This window comes from Apodemus sylvaticus, chromosome 17, assembly GCF_947179515.1.
Source record: "Apodemus sylvaticus chromosome 17, mApoSyl1.1, whole genome shotgun sequence".
NCBI lineage: Eukaryota > Metazoa > Chordata > Mammalia > Rodentia > Muridae > Apodemus > Apodemus sylvaticus.
Window position 1 is genome coordinate 50,344,911 of NC_067488.1, and position 13,795 is coordinate 50,358,705.

At 38.7% G+C, this 13,795-nt stretch overlaps 1 protein-coding gene across 2 annotated transcripts in view; it reads left to right on the plus strand.

The window, feature by feature from the left end:
• Nucleotides 1-13,795, plus strand: part of Ep300 (E1A binding protein p300) — a 66,833-nt gene that overhangs the window by 24,924 nt on the left and 28,114 nt on the right. For both annotated transcript variants that reach the window (XM_052161678.1, XM_052161679.1), the window contains exons 6-12: nt 1,752-1,997; nt 4,644-4,737; nt 5,361-5,498; nt 8,608-8,725; nt 9,999-10,173; nt 12,007-12,084; nt 13,546-13,655. In XM_052161678.1, the coding sequence (XP_052017638.1) occupies nt 1,752-1,997; nt 4,644-4,737; nt 5,361-5,498; nt 8,608-8,725; nt 9,999-10,173; nt 12,007-12,084; nt 13,546-13,655 (959 nt within the window). The remainder of the gene's footprint in view (nt 1-1,751; nt 1,998-4,643; nt 4,738-5,360; nt 5,499-8,607; nt 8,726-9,998; nt 10,174-12,006; nt 12,085-13,545; nt 13,656-13,795) is intronic.

The following is a 13,795-nucleotide window of genomic DNA, read 5'->3' on the forward strand; positions in this document are numbered from 1 at the left end:
ATGCACCACCAATGCTTGGTGCTTTCTCTCTCTCTCTCTCTCTCTCTCTCTCTCTCTCTCTCTCCTCTTCCCTCCCTCTCTCTCTCTCTTAATAAATTTATTTATTATATGTAAGTACAATAAATAAATAAATTTATCTATTAAAAGTAAGTACAGTCAGTGCACTTAACCTCTGAGCCAGCTCTCCAGCTCTCTCTTTATTTCTCTCTCAATTAGTAAAACAAAAAACTAAGTATTCCTTTTTTCTTGTAATGGAGAGAGGGCTCAGGGGTTAAGAGCACAGGCTGCTCTTCCAGAGGTTCAAATCCCACCAACCACATCATGGCTCACAGCCATCTGTAATGGGATCAGATGCCCTCTCTTGATGTGTACAAAGACAGTTAAAGTGCATTCACATATGAAAAATAAATAAGTCTTAATAAAAAAGGAAGGAATGAGAGAGAAAGAAAGAAAAATAATTTTGTGGGGTTTTTGTTTGTTTATAGGTTTTTTTTTTGGTTTTTCAAATTTTCTTAAAACCATCAATAGATGACTTTTTTCAAGGTTTTATTTAGAGTACTGTGATTATACTTGTGTACTGTCGTGTATTCTTTCTTTAAAATTTTCAAAAGTGAAGCATTGTTGTTTGGCATTGAGTGGCTTACTCTTATATGCTTGCAACAAGTAGATAAATGAGAAATGTTGGATTGGGGTTTGGGGGGTGTTTATTTGATTGTTTTGTGTTCACAATATTTTCTGTGTGACAGCCTTGGCTGTCCTGCAACTTAATATATAGACCAGGTTGGCCTTAAACTGACAGATATCATCTGCCTCTGCATCCTGAGTGCTGGGACTAAAGGCTTACACCACTATTACCTGGCCTTTTTAAAACTTTGTGTGTGGCTAGGCAGTGGTGGCGCACATCTGTAATCCCAGCACTCTGGGAAGCAGAGGCAGGTGGATTTCTGAGTTTGAGGCCAGTCTGGTCTACAGAGTGAGTTCTAGGACAGCCAGGGCTATAAGAGAAACCCTGTCTCAAAAAAACCAAATCCAAAAAAACCAAAAACAAAACAAAATTCTGTCTGTCTGTCTGTCTGTCTGTGTCTATGACTGTGAATGTTTTGAGTTTTATAAAATAAATTTAGAAATTGTTAAACAAAGAGATTATTTTCGTAGAAGAGTAATAAGTGAAAATACTACATTCAAAAAGTCCAGCTGCCATATTTTTCTTAGAAAAAAAATATAAGTATTAAAAGTGTTTTTGTTTGTTTGTTTGTTTGTTTTTTCGAGACAGGGTTTCTTCCTGTAGCCCTGGCTGTCCTGGAACTCACTTTGTAGACCCAGCTGGCCTCCAACTCAGAAATCCACCTGCCTCTGCCTCTCCTAAGTGCTGGGATTAAAGGCGTGCACAACCACTGCCCGGCAAGTATTAAGTGTTAAGAGAGAAATTTGGAGCCATGTGTGGTAGTGGCATTCATCTTTAATCTCAGCACTAAGGAGGCAGAAGCAGGCATATCTGAATTTGAAATTTGAATCTGGTGTACAAAGCAAGTTCCATCACAGCCAGGGTTTACACAGAGAAACCCTGTCTTGAAAAAAGAACCAAAAATTTGGATGGATTTAGAAGCATGGATCTAGAAAATTTTTCAAAAAACTGATTGGAGACACAGATCTATGCTACTCAGACACTTCATTAAATGATTCATTTAATCATTTTAATATTTTTTTGTTACCAGCTATAGTAGTCTGATACTGTTTTTTGTCTTCTCTAGCAATTTTGACTGGAGCACCAGTTGGGCTTGGAAACCCTAGCTCTCTAGGAGTGGGACAACAGTCTGCCCCTAGCCTAAGCACTGTGAGTCAGATTGACCCCAGCTCCATAGAGCGAGCTTATGCTGCTCTTGGTCTACCCTATCAAGTCAACCAAATCCCACCGCAGCCCCAGGTACAAGCAAAGAATCAGCAGAGTCAGCAGACTGGACAGTCTCCCCAAGGCATGCGGTCTATGAACAACATGAGTAAGTGCATCTTCCAGTTCAGAGGTGATGCAGGTTAAATGTGTAAATAGCATGTATAAATCAAAATCAACCTGAGGGTAGGCATGCTTTCTTTCTTGTTCCCTCTCCCTCTGCCTCTCCCTTTTCTTGTCCCTACCCTTCTGTCTCTGTGGCTGCCCTTCTCCTCCCTACCTCTTCTGTCTCTTTTGTTTTTCACTAAATAATTTTTGGACTTGAGATATTTTTAAGTTATAGATTAAAGAGTACCCTTATAGTCCATATGCTGAAAGTAATTACTGCCAATGCTTGATACCCTTTTTGATACTTCCTTCTTCTTTCTTCTTCATAGTTGAGTTTGAATTTCCTGTGATGAGAACCTTTCTAATTCTCTATTATCATGTGTCTCAAGGATCTTTATCCTTAGTGATCTCGCTGGCCAACCCTAGGTGTTGTTGTTTTACTCTTGTTTTTTCAGACAGTATCTTTCTTTGTATATGGTCCTGGCTGTCCTAGGGCTTGTTATATAGCAGGCTGACTTCTGCCTCCCAAGTGCTGGCATTAAAGCCTTACACCACCACACCTGGATAAGCTACTCTTGGTTTTAAAATGTTAATTTTTGGTGTGCTGAAATATCAGCAAAAAGTGTTCCTTTTGGTTTTTGGTTGCTGTTTATGTGTCTGTGTGTGCACGAGCCCACACATAAAAATGCACAATTTTTTTTGTTTTTGTTTTTGTGTGTTTGTTGTTGTTGTTGTTTTTGTTGTTTTCAGAGAGTATCTGTACATTTATGTAGGTTTTTTTTTCCGTGCTTTTATGTCATTTTACTACATGCATAGTCTAGAAATGAGGCAGCAGTGTCCTGGAATTGAAGTTACCGATGTTGGGACCATTATGAAGGTTTTGGCAATCAATCCCAGGTCCTATTGTAAAGTAGCCAGTGCTCTTAGGGTCTCCAAACTCTGGTGTTTTTTTGGTTTGTAGGTTGTTTTTTTGTTTTTGCTTTTTTTTGGGGGGGGGCGGGGTGTTGTTGTTTGTGTGTTTGCTTTGGTTTCTCTGTGTAGCCCAGGCTGTCCTGGAACTCACTCTGTAGACCAGGCTGGGCTTGAACTCAGATCCGCCTGCCTCTGCCTCCCAGTTGTTGGGATTAAAGGCGTGCGCCACCACTGCCTGGTTCTGTGTTTTGTTTTTAAAGATGTTTTTACTAGGCTAGAGAGGTGGCTCAGCAGTTAAGAGCACTGACTGCTCTTCTAAAGGTCCTGAGTTCAATTCCCAGCAACCACATGGTGGCTCACAACCATCTGTAATGAGATCTGACACCTCTTCTGGTGTTTCTGAAGACAGCTACAACATATAATAGTAAAAAATATAATAGTAAAAAGTCTTTTCTTAAAAAAAAAAAAAGGAAAGAAAAGAAAAAGATGTTTTTACTTTCAGTATTTTTTAATTATCTTGTTTTTATTTTATGTGCATCTGTGTGAATTGGGTTGGATCTATGGAACTGGGATTACAGACAGTTGTGAGTTGCCATGTGAGTGCAGGTAACCTAGGTCCTCTGGAAGATCAGCCAGTGAATGCTCTTAATGGCTGAGCTATCTATCCAGCCCCTACTTTTCACTATTATTATTGTGAGTGAGTGAGTGAGTGAGTGAGTGTGTGTGTGTGTCCTCACCCATGTTTATGTGTGTATCCATATATCCCTGTCCATAAGTACATTCTTACCATTGCCTTGTTTTTTCTATAATTTCTCACTGGGATCTTCAGCATGCCCCTTATGCTCTGCTGCTTACCTACAGAGCCCCAGGGACTGTGCTTTCAATTCCTTCCCATCACTGAGATTACAAGTATACATACTACATCATTGGTGGTATGGGATCTGACCTCAGAGGGAACTCCTTTTAGTATGGCAAGCATTCCATAAGTCCAGTCCTATTTTTGCTTTTTAACTTTTTATTTATCCGTATCTTGTGTGTTTCTGTTCAATGTACCACTATAGAGCCTGAGATCAGAAGAGGTTATTAAATTTCTCAGATTGGAAATTTGTATGGTTATGAGCTGTTCTCAGAGTGTTAGGAACTGAGCCCATATCCTCTTCAAAAACAGCAAGTTCCTTTTATCTATGAATCATTTTTCCAGCTGCTATTTTTGTTTTGCTTATTTTTATTTTGAGAAGGGTCTCACTGGGTAACTTTGACTCTCCTGGAACTCACTTTGGTAGAGCAGGCTGACCTCTGACTTATAGAGATCAGTTTGTCTTTGCTTTCTAAGTGTTGGGATTAAAAATGTCATTGCCCCCACCCCCTTTTGAGACAAGGTCTGTGTTTTCCTATTTCACTCTCTGTCTTTATTTTGAGTCTATGTCTTCTTTATTAGCCTAGATCACTCATTGGTTGTACTGGCTAACTTACTTATAAGATCTGGAGATGAATGCTTTTGGCAGTAGGCTGACACTTGATGTCAGCACAGCCATGTTTTACATGTGTGCTTGAGGTCTGGGCTCTGTCCTTGTGCCTTGTACCAGCACTTCACAGTTGTCTTTTTCCACATTCTGTGCCTCTTTCTTACTTCATGTGTTAGTCTTTATATGTTTTTAATTGCTTTGTTTTCTTTGTTTATAGTATTATTTTGTGGTGGCTATTTTATTTATTTTGTTGCTTTGTTTTGCCCTAGGTGCTAGTCCTATGGGTGTAAATGGAGGTGTAGGGGTTCAGACACCGAATCTTCTTTCTGACTCCATGTTGCATTCAACCATAAATTCTCAAAAGTAAGTTTGTGCCCTAAGTCTCTTCAAATTCTTAAGAATTTCATGTTTTATTTAGTTTTCGTAATTTGCAGGTAGCTTTTAGGAAAGGAATGAGCAGGATGTCTATGTATATTCCTTACTTGACATTTGAGTCACCTACTTATGTTAATCTCTACTATGCCAAAGAAACAAGTTGCAGTGTTGCACTCTAGTGCATTCTTCAGTGATGGATATCAGAATATATTGTGCACATGTGTAAGGTTTTCAAAGAATATGTTTCTCTTAATGTTATTTTCAGTTATTTTATTATTATTATTACTACTACTACTACTACTGCTACTACTATTTTACTATTATTCATTTATTAATGGCTTTGTGAAAGGTAATGTGTCTGCGTGGCAATATAACTTAGTGACATGACTTGGATTTTTAAATGAAGAATTCACTATCATCCTTCATAAGAAAATGTAACACTTTACTGAAGTGTACGTGTACACACACACACACACACACCATGTAGTTTCATACACACGCCTCTTAAATAGACTGAGTCACCATTCATTGAAGTAATTAGTGTTAGCTCTTAAGTGACGTCTGTCTCCAGTACTTTTTCACTAAAGCTACTTTGTCTTTCATTTTTAAAGCCCAATGATGAGTGAAAATGCTGGTGTGACCTCTCTGGGTCCTTTGCCAACAGCAGCTCAGCCATCTAGTACTGGAATTCGAAAACAGTGGCATGAAGATATTACACAGGACCTTCGAAACCACCTTGTTCATAAACTGTAAGTAAGATTGTGGCATGTATTGTTCGTAAGAGCTGTGTCAGCTGGGTGGTGATGGAACAATTTTTTAATGCCAACACTTGGAGGCTGAGGTAGACTACACAGAGAATCCCTGCCTCAGAGAGGGCTAAAAATGTTTTCATGTAAATAATGCTTCCAGGGGGTTAGAGAGATGGCTCATTGGTTAAGAGCACTGACTGTTATGAGGTCATGAGTTCAAATCTCAGCAACCACATGGTGGCTTACAACCATCCATAATAAGATCTGATACCCTCTTATGGAGTGTCTGACGACAACAACAGAGTACTCAAATATAATAAGACAGCTGCAGTGTTCTAGTATAAATTTAAAAAAAAAATTATTTAAAAAAATTTAATGCCTCCAAAGTGTTGGCCATATTAGCACCAATGACATATAACTACTTTTGTATAGCCAGGCTGTTAATAGTGTTGATAATTTACATTTTTTATGTCTTCTTCTCTTTTTGAGGGGAAGCAGGTTGTGAAAGGGTCTCTCTATATATATCCCGGGTTACCTTTAGTTCCTGATCCTTTTTTCCCCTGGGTACTTGGTGGGTGTATGCATATATATGTCATAATGCCTGGCTTCTTAAATCTATTCTCTTAATTTTCTTAATTTTATTTTATACGTCTTTCTTCATTAACATATAAATTAATGTGCCTGGATTCCAGAGTAATTAGATTAATTTTTAAATACTTTTAAATTTACTTTTAATTACTTATGTGATGGTCATGAGATTGCTCAGTGGATAAAGGCTCTTGCTGTCGAGTCCTCCTCCAGACTCAAATGGTAGAAAAGGGAAAATTGACTCCTGAAGGGGTTCTGTATGTGCTCTGGCCTTCACACTATTCCCGTAGACTGCACACATGAACAACAAACATGTTGAAAAAAATTGGGTCTGGCAATGTGGCTCAGTTGGTAAGATTTATTTATTTTATTATTTATATTATTATTATATTATTATTTATATTACTTATTTATTTTATGTACATGAGCACTCTATCTTCACTTACAACCTGCACACTAGAAAAGAGCATCAGATTCTATCACAGAATTGTGAGCGACCATGTAATTGCTGGGACTTGAGCTCTAGAAGTACAGACAGTGCTCTTAACTAACTACAAAGCCATATCTCTAGCCCTTTTCACACACATTTTAAAATGAAATAAGTCTTTTAAAAACTACTATATATGCCATATATTTTTACAGGAAATTATTATAGTGACTATCTGTTTCTTTATATTTCGAGGTAGGGCCTCTTTCTAGTCTTTCTAGTTAGTCTTAGTTGTCTTGGAACATGACATGTGGACCAGGCTGGCCTTGAATTTAGAGATTTTCCTGCCTTTCTACCTGCTGAGTATTGAGATTAAAGATGGTAGCCACCGTAGCCAAGTTTACAATAGCAAATTTGCATTTTCTTCGATCTTCCTTTATACATTCTTAAACATGATTGAGTTGTTATTGGGGTGTTTCTCCCTCTCTTCTTTTACTTAATTTACATTCCAGTCATGGCCCTCACCTCTCAGTCCCCACTCCCACTCTCTCCATCCCCACCCCCTTCTCTGAGAGGGTCGAGTCCTTCCTGGGTATTCCCTCAGGTTGGTCTATCAAGTCTCTGCAGTACTAGGCACTTCCTCTCACACTGAGACTATACGAGGCAGCCCAACTAGATGACTGTATTCCATAGACAAGTAACAGATTTAATAAGCCCAAGCTGCAAATCTGCTACATATGCTACATATGGTGATGCCTGGGTCCAGTCCTTGCGTGCTCTTAGATTGGTGGTTCAGTCTTTTTGAAAACATCCAAGGGTCTAGGTTTGTTGATTCTGTTTGACTTCCTGTGGAGTTCCTATTACCTTAGGGCCCTCAATCCTTCCTCCAATTTTTCCATCCTCAAACTCCTTCCAATGTTTGGGTGTGGGTCTCTGCACCTTTGAGTTGCCTGCTGTGGCCTGTCCTCAAGTGTAACACAGTATTAATAATGTCAGGGATTGGTGCTTATCCTTGGGATGGATCTCAAGTTGGGCTTGTTATTTGGTTGGCCGTTCTCTCAGTCATTGTTCCATCTTCCTTTCCTCCATTACTTGTAGACAGGGTAAAATTTTGGCCAAAAGTTTTGTGGGTGGGTTTTACTTCACTGGGGTTCCTTCCGGGGCTTTGTTTTAATAAGGAAAGTACATGTAATACATCTAATATTGTTACTAAGAACCAAACTGGATTCCTCTAAAAGAAAGCATCCAGAATATATTTTTTATGAGGATAGTTTTGATGATTATAAAACATTTTGACTATCACCAATAAGTTTTTTAATGTTGTAATATTAATCTTTCTTTAAGAAAGTACTTCATGGTTGTGATGCCCTACACCCTAGAACTTAGGAGGTATAGACAAGCTGATCTCTGAATTTAATGCCAGCATTGTGTACATAAGAGTTCAAGGACAGCCAGAGCTACACAAAGAAACCCTGCCTCCAAAAACAATGAAAAATATGTTCAAATTTAAGGATACCACTAGAGAAGAGTAAAGCATACATTATTCTGTTGCTGAATTTTTAAAAATAAGAGTGTGGGCATAGAGAGGTGGCTTATTTAAGATCTTTGGCTACTATGCCAAGGACCCAGGTCCAACCCAGCCCACCCACATGACAGATCCCAGCTGTATGTAACTCCAGTTCTCATATATCTGATTCCCTTTTCTGACCTTCTGGCCTCTGTTGGCCCTGCACACACACAAATGTGCACGTAAAACACAAAGATTTGACTTAATGAAGTGAACAACTTTCGTATTTTTTTGTTGTTGTTGTTTATGTGTTTTTGTTTTGTGGCAGGGTTTCTTTGTGTAGACCTGGCTGTCCTGGAACTCACTCTGTAGAGCCAGGCTGGCCTAGAGGTTCACCTGCCTCTTCCTCTCAAGTGCTATGATTAATGGTGTGGGCCACCATCACCCAGCCAAAAAAAATAATTTTATGTTTTATGAATGAACTGTGTCCATACTGGTTAAGGAAGATGTCCCAGTATTGTGTGATTTTGTCTATGCATTTATGTAAAGTTGACATGTTAGTACAGTGGTTCTATTTTATGTTCCAGTGTTCAAGCCATATTTCCCACTCCGGATCCTGCTGCTTTAAAAGACCGTCGGATGGAAAACCTTGTTGCATATGCTCGTAAAGTAGAAGGGGACATGTATGAATCTGCAAACAATAGAGTGAGCATGTAATTTCTTTTCTTTTCTGAAGTAGGACTGTTGAGTTTTGAATTACTTGTCTTAGTAAGGCATGATAGCATACATTTTAATCCCAGTACTCTAGAAGCAGAGGTATGAGGATCTGTATGAGTTTGAGGCCATATTGTGAGAACTTGTCTCAGAAAAAAACAAAAACATAAATTTAGTTTTCTTCTATAACATGACAATGTTGGTTTTCTTACTGAGTTCTCTTCAGTTTTACCTTTAGCTTTGCTGACCCATCCTCCCAGTTAAAAAAGCAGTTTATTTTAATTATTTGAGACAAATTCCCATGTAAAATTTTCTGGTCCTAACTCCTAGATTCTAGGATTTTATGTGATCCTACCAAGCATGGCCAACAAAGCAGTATATATCAATTGTCTCACCTTATTTATTTATTTATTTATTTATTTATTTATTTATTTATTTATTTATTTCGGTGTTTTGGATTTTTTTTTCCCCCCCGAGATGGGGTTTCTCTGTGTAGCCCTGGCTGTCCTGGAGCTCACTCTGTAGACCAGGCCTGCCTCTGCCTCCCAGATTGCTGGGATTACAGGCGTGCGCCACCACCTGTAAAAAACAAGGTTTTTTTATTTTCATGTTTCTTGGTGATCCTGCATCTAACTCTGTAGACCAGGCTGGCCTCAAGCTCAGATCTGCCTCTGCCTTCCTAGTGCTGACACTAGTCCTGTGCCACCATGTGCAGCTTACCTTTCTTTACCGTGCACTATTCATATGTGACTCACCTTGGAGAATTCCTGCACTGTTAATACTTCTGTGCTGTTTTCTATAATACGGGGTTGAATAAGTCAGTTCCTTGATATCTTATGTCAAGCAGTATTTTCTCTGCATGAAATTGAACCTTTTAAAAATTGGTGCTAAAATGTAGGCTATTCTTTATCCTATAAGTTGCCAGTTTTTGTTTTGTAAATATATTTCTTAAAGTTTTATGTTGTAAGTTAATAGTAAAATTACTAGTCATGTGCCTTATAAGTATGAGCTCATTTATTAATGGCATTTTGTTTGTTTTGTTGTTGTTTTTGGTTTTTTAGTTTTTTCAAAAGAGGGTTTCTCTGTATAGCCCTGGCTGTCCTGAAATTTGTTCTATAGACCATGCTATACTCAGACTCAGCCTGCATCTGCCTCTACAGCCAGCTTTAGTTTTTGCCTGTCATTTAAATGAACTATTTGCTTAGTTCATTTTTTTCTGTTACTCAGTTTCTCTTTTCTACTTTTTACTTAAAATTTCCTCAAGGCGGAATACTACCACCTTCTAGCTGAGAAGATCTATAAGATCCAGAAGGAACTAGAAGAAAAGCGGAGGACTAGACTACAGAAACAAAACATGCTGCCAAGTGCTCCTGGCATGGTTCCAGTACCTATGACTACTGGGCCTAGCATGGGACAGCAACCAACAGGAATGACTACTAGTAAGTACTTTTAATTATACATAGTATAAGAAAACAGTACACCCACTTTTTTAAATGATGGGAAAAATAGAATGTTTATGAGTATGATAATTGGCATAAATTAAATTCTACTATTATTTTTACTGCCCTAGGGGTTTTTCAAGTAGAAAATAGCAGCTTCCATGTTTCCATTGGCTTTCTCTAGCATCTACTATCTTATATTTGACAGGTAGCCTTTAGGTTTTGGTATACCAACTGTCTTCAGGGCTCACTCAAAACTCAACTAATTGCTTTTTGTTATCCAGGGTTTTTGTTGTTGTTTTGGTTTGGTTTGCTTGGTTAGTTGATAGTTTGTGTTGGGTTTTGTTTTGGTTTTGGTTTTTTTGAGACAAGGTGTTCTCTTCCTATACTATGACCAAGACCAAGAAAAGAAAAGAAAAGAAAATTTCTTTATAAAAGAAAGCACATAATTAGGGAAATACTCACAGTTTTGGAGGTTTAGTCCATGATCCTAGTGGGAACTAAATATTTGTAGTACTTGATCAGTAGTTGAGAGCTTTACTTTTGATTCACAGTGGGAGAAAGATTGATAGACAGACAGACAGACAGGGTGTAGCTGTGCTTTTGAAACCTCAAAGCGAGTGACATACCTTCTTAAAGGAGACTATGCTCATTCCATAAAGGCCACGCTTCCTACTTCTTCCCAGATAGTTCCACTCACTGGAAGCTAAAGTCTTTAAATATGAACCTGTTGAGGCTCTTATCATTCAGACTACACGGGCTCTCACTATGTAGAGCAGGCTGGCCTTGAGCTCAGAGTTCTGCTTGCCTCTGCCTCCTAAGTGCTAGGACTAAAGGTGTCGACCACCATACCTTAGTCATATACCTCAATATAAACAGCTTCATTTTATAATAACATTTTACTATATATTCCAAGGCTAAAGGCAATTCATTTCGTATTATTTCATAACGTATTAACTTCCATTTCTGACTTAACACCATTCTTGACCTTTAATAATCATATATATAAGACTGTTATGAATTATTTATTATTTTATGATGTATTTCTACATTCCAAGTAGTAAAATACAGAATAAAAAGTAGTTAGAACAAGGTGCTTAAGTTCTGTGATATCAGTATCTGTTGTATTGAGGAAAACAGGGCAAGCAAGTGTTAATCTTAGCAGCTGTCAAGAGGAGGATGAAACAGGAAGGAATGAAGCTCTTTCAATGGAGGTCAGCAACAAAGACGTGGTTAAAGTGCAGAGAAACAGCTTCAGCAACTAAGTGTGGAAGTCCAAAGTACCCTGGGGAAGTGTACTTTAGGTTTAAGTTTTTGACTAGTAAACAGAAGTAGGAAAGCTGGCAGGTCTGTATAATGAAAGGGCTGCACAGCTCTTGTTTGTTTGTTTGATCTGGCTCTCAAAATGGACTTGAACTCACAACAATCTTTCTTTTAGCTTTCTAAGTGCTTGGTTAGAAATTTAAGTCCACCTTACCCAGAACAATAGAAACTACTGATGGTGGTTGACTTGAACACACCACACAGAGGTCAGAGAACGATTTGCAGTAGTTACTTCTCTACTTCTGCCCTGTGGATCCTGGGTATCAGATGCAGGCTGTCTTTTCAAAAGTCTTTATTCACAGACTTGTCTTACTGGCCCAGGACACTCTTCTCTGTACCTGTTGAAAGTGTTTTATATTTAAGAAGCATAAAGTGGTCTAGTATAATATGGAGGCCATTTCTTGAGATTTTTTTCTAGTTAAGAGAATTTTTAAGCTATTAATACTTGATTTAATTTTGTTGTTTTTATAAAACATAATGATACTTAACTATTTCGGTTTTCCACTCCAGATGGTCCTCTACCTGATCCATCTATGATCCGTGGCAGTGTGCCAAACCAGATGATGCCTCGGATGACTCCACAACCTGGTAAATTTAAGATTCTCTGATGTAGAATAAAATGACACTTGCCACCTTAATTCCTGATTTAATCCAGCAGCAAGACTTGTAATTTTCTGCTTTGGAAATTTGAAAGTTTGTTGTAGTAGAAATCCATCAAGAGAGGGCAAATGAGAAATGAGGTTGTCTGACAGGTGCAGGAGGAGAACCCAGTAAGTAAGCAAGCGTGCATTTAAAACGAACTAATTGCCAGGCATGATGGTGCTCACCTCTAATCCCAGCACTTTGGAGTCAGAGGCAGGTGGATGGCATTCTTGTGAATTCAAAGCCTTTCTGATCTGTATAGTGAATTTTAGACTAGGCAGAACTACATAGTGAAACCCTGCCTCAAAAATAAACTAAAATAATACCATTACCAACTTAATAGCTGATGGTGATCATTTGGGAGGCAGAGTCATCTCTGTAAGTTCAGGCTTGCCAGCACTAGAGTGAGACTCTTTCAAAAATTTAAAGTCACGGGGCTGGTGAGATGGCTGCAGTTAAGAGCACTGACTGCTCTTCCAAAGGGCCTGAGTTCAACTCCCAGCAACCACATGGTTGCTCACAACTATCTGTAATAGGATCTGACACCTTCTTCTGGTGTGTCTGAACACAGGTACAGCATAGTTACATGTAATAAATCTTTTAAAAAATTAAATCACAAATGATTTGGCATGCTACAAAATTTAGTTTAAACACTATATGACACTCTTGCTTTGAGCTAGAGAATTGGCACAGGGTCTAAGCACACTGGCTGCTGTTCCAGAAAAATGCCTAGTGGTGGTGCATACCTCTAATCTTATCACTCAGGAGACACAGACAAGCCAATCTCTTGTGAGTTCAAAAACAGCCAGGTTTACATAATATGACCCTGTCTGGAAACACACACACACACACACACACACACACACACACACACATAATGCCCTTGTTTAGCTGGCATTACTGAAACAAATTGATTCAGTATCAGTATTAATTTGTTGGTCCTTAGAAAATGAGCAGAATCTCATAGGAACTTGTTCTTGGCCAGGTTTACATAGTAAGACCCTGTCTGGAAACACAAACAGACACACACACACACACACAATGCCCTTGTTTAGCTGGTATTACTGAAACAAATTGATTCACTATCTATCGGTCAATTTGTTGGTCCTTAGAAAATGAGCAGAATCTCATATGAACTTGTTCTTGTCCGCCCCCACCCCCCCAAACACGCACGCACACACAAAACACAGCCAGCCAGCCAGCCAGCCAGCCAGCCAGCCAGCCCTGGCTGTCCTGGAACTCACTCTGTAGACCAGGCTGGCCTCGAACTCAGAAATCTGTCTGCCTCTGCCTCCCAAGTGCTGGGATTGCAGGTGTGTGCTTCCAACGTTCTTGTTCTTAAATTCAGTTTGTCTTGTTCTTAAATCCAGCAAAAGTATTGAGATAATATTTTACATGTATTCACAGGTTTGAATCAATTTGGTCAGATGAATATGCCACAGCCCCCTATTGGACCTCGGCAACCCTCTCCTCTTCAGCACCATGGACAGTTGGCTCAGTCTGGGTCACTCAATCCGGTTAGTTTTATCCTTTCTACCTTTTAAAAAAATTCTGTTTTCTTTGTTACTACTTCAGGAAACACTAATGATCATACCTATCCAAGAATATTTTTTGGTTTATGCAGAAATCTGAGTACAGATTAAAAAAATTATCTCTG